At 56.4% G+C, this 9,503-nt stretch overlaps 1 protein-coding gene across 4 annotated transcripts; it reads right to left on the bottom strand.

Moving 5' to 3' along the window:
- Positions 1–240: 240 nt before the first annotated feature.
- Positions 241–6,010, bottom strand: CDC42EP5 (CDC42 effector protein 5). 4 transcript variants are annotated; one of them, XM_040251869.1, is made up of 4 exons: positions 5,718–6,008; positions 5,349–5,490; positions 1,656–1,818; positions 241–779 (listed from the first exon to the last, which is right to left on the bottom strand). In XM_040251869.1, the coding sequence occupies exon 4, from the start codon at positions 777–779 to the stop codon at positions 318–320; it is 462 nt and encodes a 153-aa protein (XP_040107803.1). In that variant the 5' UTR covers positions 1,656–1,818; positions 5,349–5,490; positions 5,718–6,008; the 3' UTR covers positions 241–317. The 4 variants fall into 4 exon arrangements, with proteins under 4 accessions (XP_040107803.1, XP_040107804.1, XP_040107802.1 ...); XM_040251870.1 differs by lacking the exon at positions 1,656–1,818 and having other exon boundaries at positions 5,349–5,515; positions 5,718–6,007; XM_040251868.1 differs by lacking the exon at positions 1,656–1,818 and having other exon boundaries at positions 5,718–6,007.
- Positions 6,011–9,503: the final 3,493 nt, after the last annotated feature.

Below are 9,503 nucleotides of genomic sequence, written 5' to 3'. Positions count from 1 at the left end.
AAGAACTGTGCAGTGGGCGCGACAACGTCGGGGGCCCCGCCCCTGGGAGGGGCCAGGCCAGGCCACGCCCCTGTCCCTCTTAAAGGGGCCGTATCCCATTACACCAGGACCTTCGAATTTCTACCACCATCCACCCGGCGGGAACCAGAACCCCCCGCAACACACCTGGCTCTTAGGGGCGCCGGGACCCCGTCACCCCGTCTCGTTACCGCTCTCCACGTGCAAAGTGAACAGACGAAACCCGGGACACAGACCTTGTCGGTTTATGTAGAAAGAAGTGGGGCGCTGGGCGGTAAGAGCGCAGGGAATGGGGATGCCTACAGGCCGATGACGTCGTCCGGCTCGAGGTCCGCGTTGGCAAGGCAGCGGGCCCGGGGGTGCTGCGCCTCGGGGCCGGGGTCCACGTCCGGCTTGGCGGCAGCGGCGCCCGGGCGCTCTGCGTCCATCACGCCCAGCACCGCGTCCAGCATGGAGGGGCCCAAATCCAGGTGGAAGGACAGCAGCGGGTCGGCAGGCGCGGGCGCACGGAGGGCAGGCGGCGAGGCCTGCGGCACGGCGGGCGGCGGAGCAGTGCGCGGGGCGCCCGCGGGCGGCGCCCTGGGCTCAGGTGGCGGCCCGCCGCCGTGGCGGCTCAGGAACGAGGTGTCCCCGAAGGCGTCGCCGCCGCGCCCCACGTGCAGCGTGTGCCGGAAGTCGCCGAGCGGCGCGGAGATGGACAAGGCGCCGCGCTCCGACCGCTTCTTGGGCTGCGCGGGGCCCAATTGCTTCAGCACCGGCATCTGCGGGGTAGGGGCGGGTTAGCACGGCCTCCCCCAGGGGCGCTGCCGATGCCTGCCTGCCGAGTTCCCAGCCCTGGCCTAGCCCGCGGTGCAAAGGATGCTCCGGACACGCACAGCACGACCGTGGTGGGAGTACGGGGGTTACTTCCATTTTACAGCTGGGGAAACTGAGGCCCGAGGTCACAGCTGCTTGATTAAACACTCAGACTCAAATTTAGGTCTGCCTGTATGTTAACTGCACTTAGAACTAACGTTTGAGGATTTCATACTCCAGAGAACCAGCAAAACACGCTTCACCGAGCCTGCAGACAAGTTTCTTCCCAAGGGAAACGGAAAGGGAAGGCGCTCAGTCGTGTCCAACTCTTCGCGACCCCATGGACTGCAGCCCACCAGGCTCCTCTGTCCATAGGATTTTCCAGGCAAGAGCACTGGAGTGGGGTGCCATCACCTTCTCCGATGAATGAGTCTACCTATTTGTAAAAATGTGACTGATGAAAACAGTGCAATCACAGGTTGCACTTTCCAAACTTGGCAGGAACTCCACCCTGAAGACGGGCTCCCCTGGTGGTTCAGACGGTAAAGAATCTGCCTGCAGTGCAGCAGACCCTCGCCCGATCCCTGGGTCGGGAAGTCCCCTGGAGAAGGGAATGGCAACCCACTCCAGTACTCTTGCCTAGAGGATTCCCTGGACAGAGGAGCCTGGCAGGCTAAGGTTCATGGGGTCCCAAAGAGTTGGACACGACTGAACGACTATCACTCATTCCACTCTTAAGGCAGAGCTGCCCCTGTCCTTTAGGGGAAGAGACGCGGTGCCCAGAGCCTTCCACACGTCTAGAGGCCTGCAGAGTTTTAAACGTTTTAATTTATTATTATTACCTTTCTGAGCCTCGGTCCTTAACTGAGGCCACTGGCCGCCAGCTCACGCAGGGCGGGGACAGGTGCAGGTCTTCCTCTCGGGCACCACCTTCCGGGCCCACAGAGCTCACGAAGCCCAGAGGAGGGCAGAGGAGACCCTCTCAGATGAGGGGAGCCCCCCACCCTGTCAATACACAAGGTACAGAAGCCCTTTCTGAGCCGAGGGACGCTGTGTTTTGATTTATTTCAAAATGTCTGGATTATGTTTGTCTTTATACCAACGCGGCCGTAAAATATAATTATAACATATATAATTATGCCCATGAAAGCTTTGCCTGGGACACACAAAAGTCACAATGTAGGCTGGCCTGAGGATTCTAATTTGGGAGGTTTAGGGTGGGCCTGGGAATCTGTATACTTGCACATGTATGTGTGTGTGCGTGTGAGTCCGCATGCACGCTTAATCGTGTCTGATTCTTTACAACCCCATGGACTGCAGTCAGCCAGGCTCCTCTGTCCATAGGATTCTCCAGGATAGAACACTGGAGTGGGCTGCCATTTCCTCCTCCAGGGGATCCTCCCCACCCAGGGATCCAATGTGCATCTCCTGTATTTGTAGGTGGACTCTTTACCACTGAAACCATCCCCCACCCCCCCCCCCGCCCCCACCCCCCCTACCAACCGCGTTTGACACAGTGTTTTACAATTTCAAATTATCTGGTTTTGAAACAAGCAACATAATATCTTACTTCTTGCTAAGAGTAACAGTAATAAGAATGCAAAATTTCCTATGTTAAAACATGGCAAGAATGGCACAAATTCCAATCTGGCAGCTCATGAACTATAACCCAGGTGCCCTATGGCTACATGACTTCATGACTTGATGGTAAATAGATACGTCCACCAACCTTTGCCCATACCCCGGAACTTGGCTGTTTTTATGGAACTTCTGGGAGGGACTTTGATGACCTTGTACTTTTAACAGTCACTGTTGTAATAATAATAATAAACATTCTTTCTATTTGAATTGAAGCCCCACCCTTTGCCAACCCTATGAACTGAGATAATTGATGTGATCGCTTGGCTTGTTTTCTATCTGAAAATGGGTAAAATAACACTACCTTCCTTGTAGGGCACACAGAAACACTCCAAGAAAACTATATTTGTAACACCACCAGTCAATTGATAGTGATAGCATTGGGGGTGGGGGGGAAGATGTGTCCCCAAACAAAACTGTGGAACAAAATTTAGATTTCATAAAATCCTCTGAAGCAGGCAAAGCATTGTCCTTTTAGTAACCACCACCCTGGGAAATACCATCTTTTATATGGAGAAAAAGCCAAAGGATTTCAAATAATTATAGATGGCTGTGGTCTGAGGGCTGTCCACTCCCCTACTCAAACACACATACACACTTTACATTTATTTCTCTTGAAAAACCAGTCTTGCTTGACCACCTCTATAGCACTTCTCAAAATTCCCTAACCTCCACCCAGCCAGGTGAATAAATATATTTTACTGCAATCTGGAACACAATCACCATTCCTTCCCCACCCCACCCAGTATATAAGGGAAACATTTATGAAATGAGATTCCTCAGCACATGCTAGGCACTTGGATAGTTTCAATTCTAATCTATATTATTATTTTGGCCGTGCTATGCAGGACCTTAGTTCCCCAACCAGGCATCGAACCCACACCCCGTGCAGTGGAAGCCCAGAGTCCTAACCACTGGACCACCTGGGATTCCCTGTTAGTCTTTTTTAACGCTGACCTCTGCTCATTAACAAATCTCAATCTACAGTTTAAAAAAAAAAAAAAAGGTCTCAGAGCTAGCAGTGCCCCATCTCACTGAGCCGTGGATTATAGGTGAAAAAAGCAGAACTCAGGAAGCCAGCTGCCCAGACTTGGATCTGACTGTGCACATTGCTGGGTTGCTTTGGGCAAATAACTTACCCTTTCTGACCTTACTTCCTCGTCTCAGAAATGGAATGTTACTCATAGGATAATTCTTAGTCTCTTTGCAAGAAATAGTGAGGGGGAATTCCCTGGCAGTCTGAGTGGTGAGGACTATGAGCTTTCACTGCCAAGGGCACTGGTTCAATCCCTGTTTAGGGAACCAAGACCCTGTTAGCCAACCAGTGCAACCAAAAAAAAAAAAAAAAAACAGAATTGATGAGATATTGCCCCACGGAAAGTCTTGGCATGGTAGCCAGCACACAGAAAATGCTGTGTGCTCCGTGGCCAAACCTTGGATCATCCTCGCCCATCCCAGAGAAGGAAACAGATGCTCAGAGAGGGCACGTGACTTGCCCGAGGTCAAAAAGCAGCTCTGCGGGCTTCCAGAGCCCAGAGTTATGCCTTCAGCTGCCAGCTGCCCCATGCATTGGCCCTCCCTGGACGGCTCTCCGCCACTGCTTCCTCTCCCTGCCCACCCCCCACCTTGCCCTCATCCCTTCCTCCCACCACCCTACAGGGTGATAGGTCTGCCATTTCCCGACACTTAGCAGCTCCTTAAGATCTTGGTCTCTCACAAGCCATGCAGACAGAAGGAGGTAAAAAAAAACAAACAGCCGGAACTAACTCTCCCAACCTCACACCTCAGTTCACTCCTCTGAAAACTGGGAAGTCGAAATGCCTATTTGCAAGGGGCTGCCCTAGAGCGTACTCATGGTGCTGACATTGTTTCCCAAGCACTTACCCTGGGCCAGGCAGGGGTCTAAGGGCTTCAGGCATATGAAGGAACTCCTGTGGTCCTCCTAACAGTCCCCTATGAGGGGAGAACCCTGCTACTATGTTCGTTTTAGAGATGTGGGTGACAGCTTGAGGCACAGAGAGGCCAGGTAACTGGCCCTGGGTCACACAGCAGCAAATACTGCCTGAATCTGGAACGCAGGCAGATGAACTCCGGAGTTGGAAGGATGTTATATCGCGCATGGTCCCAAAAGGGTAGGGCATGCAGACCCGTGGGAAAATAAATAATGCTTTCATATCAAGGCCAGGGACCTACACCCTTGACCCTGTTTGTTTGCTTTTGCTTTTTTTTTTTTTCCATTCCAGGTAAGAACAACGAGTTAGAAATTGTTTTTGAAAGCCACCGCTTCTCCTGGCTAGTCCTGAGAACTCGGGGTGACAGGGGGAGGGCTGGGGTGGGGTGGAGGGGGTGTGGGGTGCAGTCCGTCACTTCTCAGAGCCTCGGTGTCCCCTGAAATAGAAGGCTCGAATCTCTCTTGTGTGCCTGATGCAATGAGGTCATGCTCGGAAAGAGCCAGTGGCAGGGCCAACTTCGCACAGAGGAGCTGTTGTGTGTGTCGACCTCGGGCCGGGCAGAGAGCAGGAGCCGCGACCCTGGACCCGCGCGCCCCTCCTCCCGCCTCCACGCGCCCCAACTTTCCTGCCGAGGCTCCAGCTGCGGGGGGGTGGGGACGCACAGCTGGCTCTGCTCCGTCCTCTCCGGGCCCCAGCCTGCCCCACATCCAGCCTGGCTGGTTCTCAGCCCCGTGGGAGAAGCGACCAGGCGGGTGGCACGCGGACGGCGCATGGGGACCGGGGACCGGGACCCCACCCCGACCCCCTTGGGGCTCCAGAACGCGCTTCCTTGAGGCCACGTGGCTGCGGCCCCGGCTTCAGCGGCCGCTGTCCCTTCGGCCGTCTGTCTGCCCCTCTCCCCTCTGGACTTGCCTGGGGACCCCGGGCCCGCCAGTGCCCCCTTACCTCGCGGTCCTTGCCGAACCGGGCGGGCGCGCTCTCAGGCTCCGGCTCCGCCCGGGACCCGCTCCTCTCGGTTCGGGGCCCGCCTCCGCCTCCTGGTCCCAGGCCCGCGCCTCCCTCCGCCTTCCTCCGGGCGGGATCTCACCTGCGAAGGGCCCGTCAGGCGGAACCTGGAGGGGCACTCACGACCCGGGTGGCCGGCCCGCAGCGCCCCCTCCTTCTCTCCTGGGTCCCGGGAGCCCTGACTCAGTTCCTCCTCGGCCTCAGGACGCGAGGGGGGTCCCAGACCACCCTCCGGCCTCCCCTCCACCAGCCCCGGGAGTCTGAGCCCCACGCCCGCCCCCAGACCCTGTCACGGGGTCCCCTCTTTACCTGCACCGGGAACGGAAGCGTCAGCCCCTCTCGGGGGCCATGATGGGAGCCCAGAGGGGCGCAGAGTTCCCGCCCAGTTCAGCTCGGCCCGTCTGGGGCCGAGAGGGTTAAGGCAGTAGGCCCCTCCCAAGCCTCCCTTATTCCCCCCCGCCCCCCCTCCAAAAGTTGGCCTCTAGGATTTAAGGACTAAGAAGCCGCGGCGGAAAAGCGGAGGCTCCTCCAGGCTGAGTGTGGGGGCGGGAAGTGGCCGGGACTGGATGTGCGGGTGGAAGGACCGCGGAGGGGGTGGGGGATTGGGTGGACGGGGCGGACCCCCAGCCCGGCCCCTCCCCTGCCAGCCTGGAATTTCCTGCAAGTGGGGAAGTCTGGCTGTTTGGAAAGAGTAATTTCTTCCAGATTGCAGCGGTTGGGGGAGCGAGTGTGAGGCTTGGAAGAGAGAGAGAAGCCGACAAGATCAGGCAGTGAGACCGGCGGTAGGAGCGGGTGGAGGTGGCCGCGGAGGGCGGCCCTCTGCCTGCGTTGGGGAGTTGAAGGTCCGGGCCTGGGCGTCACCTCGCTGGGGGCCCGTGCCGAGCGGTACGAGAAGACTCAGGGTGGTGGGGAGGACGATCCCCAAGAGGGTGAGGGCGGGAAGAGCCCCACCCCGGGGAGGAGGCCGGCTCGGTTGTGAGCTGGGATGGAGGGGCTGGAGAGGAGGGAAAGAAGGAGAAGGCGCTCAGTCGTATCCGACTCTCATGGACTGGGGCCCACCCGGCTCCTCTGTCCTTGGGGATTCTCCAGGCAAGCATAACTGGAGAGGGATCTTCCCCACCCAGGGCTCGAACTCAGGTCACCGACATTGCAGGCAGACGCTTTACCGTCTGAGCCACCTTTGCGGTCAAGAACAGGGTCCTGGATAAGGAGGAGGTGTAGCTTGACCTGAATCTTCCGAAGCGGGAGGAGTACGTGTTTACAGGGCCGAGGACCGGAGGGAGCGGGCCAGGCCGCCAGGTGGAGCCCAGGGCCCTGAGGCCCCTGGTGGCCTGGTTTTCCTGGAGAGATCGGGGTTGGAAGCCACGGGGAGCTTCTGATTTGTCCTGAGTCGGGTATTAACCGGGAAAAACAGGGTCAGAACTTGAAGGGGCAGTCCAGAAGGGGGATGGGCTGGAACAGGCTGGGACGGCGGCTCAGATGGTAAAGAATCCGCCTGCGATGCAGGAGACCCGGATTCCATCCCCGAGCTGGGAAGATCCCCTGGAGGAGGGCACGGCAGCCCACTCCAGTATTCTTACCTGGAGAATCCCACGGAGAGAGGAGCTTGGCGGGCTACGGTCCACGGAGTCGCAAAGAGGCGGACACGACTGAACGACTAACACTTTTTTCTTTCACATTCAAGGCAAAGTTTAAGGTGGGAGTAGCAGAACGGTCACCCAAGATAAATGTTTAAATAACAACAGCATTTTAGTTATTTTCTGTTGATGTTTGGATTCACATTACAGTGCATCATTTTAAAGGGATTTAGTATATTCTCAATGTCGTACAACCACCACCTCTATCTGATTCCAAAACACTCATCACCTCAAGCAGACAAACAAAAGACAAACTCCCCCACCTGGTCGGGTCTGCACCTGGTCTGCTGCGACAGGCTGCCTGCGTCCTTCTGTGGCATTCACTCTGTGTCTCCACCTGAGTCCCTCTTAGGCTTCAAACTCCCTGATCTGCAGGCCTGCTCCACTGTCCGGCCTCTGGCCAGAGAAGGTCCTGATTACGTGAGGTCCACCTGGGTGACAGCCCCGGCAATGGCTAGATCTAATGCGTTACTCCGTAATCAGTACAAGTTACATGCTGCTGAGGTGTCTGTGCCTTCCCAGTGGCTCAGTGGTTAGGAACCCGCCTGCCAATGCAGGAGACATGGGTTCAATCCCTGATCCCAGAAGACCCCAGGTGCTGCAGAGCAACTAAGCCTGGAGCCGCAACCACTGAGCCTGCGGTTCGAGCCACAGGCACTGCGCCCTCACATGGCAACCACTGGAGACAACGAGCCAGAGTCCATGCTCTGCAAAAGCACCCACCGCAGCAGGAGGCCCGCGCACCTGAGTCGGACAGCAGCCCCACTCACAGAAACTAGGGAAAGTCCACATGCTGCCACAAAGGCCTAACATAGCTAAAAAAGAACCAAGAGTCCAGCTGCAGTGCAGGAGACACAGGAGACCCTGGTTCAGTCCCTGGGGTGGGAAGATCCCCTGGAGGAGGACATTGCAACCCACTCCAGTATTCTTACCGGGGAAATCGAATGGACAGAGGAGCCTGGCGGGCTACAGTCCATGGGGTTGCAAAGAGTCAGACACGACTGAGCGACTTAGCACACACACAGCCTAGTCATAGGTTCCAGGGGCTCGTGCCTGGACATCTTTAGACGTGCATTCTGTCTACCCCAAGGACCTTCGGAGGGCAGGTCCCAGGGGATGCTGGGCAACTGCCAAGCTGGAGAGCCTGGGAGGAGGGGCAGGAGGACAAGAGATCCCGGAGACCCTGACCCAGAGCAGAGGGAAGGGCAGTCAGCCCCACCAGAGCACAGGGGGCGCCTGCATGGTCCCTGGGGGCCATGCCCAGCAGGGCCCTGTACTTGTTTAATGGTTTGCTGTATCTTGAACTATTAGCCCTTTGGAACAAGGGACCCGCATCTTCCTTTGCCATGCACCCTGAAAACTATGTAGCTGGTTCTGATTGAAGTGGGAAGAACAGAGGCCTGAGATGGGTGACACTGAGAGAGAAAAGGGGGAGGAACTTGGACCAGAGCCCAGCAGCAACAGAGAATGAAACATGAGGAGTCTGTGTCCACACAGAGGAGGACACACATGTCCCCTCGCTGCAGGCTCAGAAGCAGACCAAGGCTGATTTAAAAAAAAAAAAAAAAATTCCACTGGATTTGGTAACAAACCAGAGGCCACTGGTGGCCTGAGTGAGAACCGCCCGCGGGGGCTGGGTGGGTGAGAGCCAGCTTGCTATGGGGGAGGGCAGGGAGACGGGGAGGAGGATTCGGGAATCCAAGGAAGGAAAAGGAAGGCAAAAGGGTATCCAGAGGAAGACGTGGGGGGTCAGAGAAGGAATTTTGTTTCTCTGCTTGGATGCATTTGCTGCTGTTTTGTTTCTTTTTTCAAAAAAGTAATTTTTAGTTACATAAAGGGTACCTGAACACATCCTCCTTGAAAAAGAGAAAAAAACGCTAGCTAGTAAGGTTTTGAGAAGGAAATGGCAACCCACTCCACTATTCTTGCCTGGAGAATCCCAGGGACAGAGGAGCCTAGTGGGCTGCCGTCTATGGGGTCGCACAGAGTCAGACACGACTGAAGCGACTTAGCAGCAGCAGCAGTAAGGTTTTGAGAGAAGGCAATGGCTCCCCACTCCAGTACTCTTGCCTGGAAAATCCCATGGGCGGGGGAGCCTGGAAGGCTGCAGTCCATGGGGTCGCTAAGAGTCAGACTTGACTGAGCAACTTCCCTTTCACTTTTCCCTTCCATGCCCTGGAGAAGGAAATGGCAGCCCACTCCAGGGTTCTTGCCCGGAGAATCCCAGGGACGGGGGAGCCCGGTGGGCTGCCATCTATGGGGTCACACAGAGTTGGACACGACTGAAGCGACTTAGCAGCAGCAGCAGCAGTAAGGTTTTGATGATCTTGTCCAGTCCAAGGCCATGAAATTAGTTTGAAGTATATACCTTCCAGGGGCTTCCCTGGTGGCTCAGACGGCAAAGAGTCTGCCTGCAGTGAGAGAGACCCCTGGGTTTGATCCCTGGGTCGGGAAGATC

Source organism: Oryx dammah, unplaced genomic scaffold (assembly GCF_014754425.2).
Source record: "Oryx dammah isolate SB20612 unplaced genomic scaffold, SCBI_Odam_1.1 HiC_scaffold_13, whole genome shotgun sequence".
NCBI classification, from domain to species: domain Eukaryota; kingdom Metazoa; phylum Chordata; class Mammalia; order Artiodactyla; family Bovidae; genus Oryx; species Oryx dammah.
Note: the sequence above shows the minus strand (reverse complement) of the source record. Positions and strands in the feature narration are given on the sequence as shown.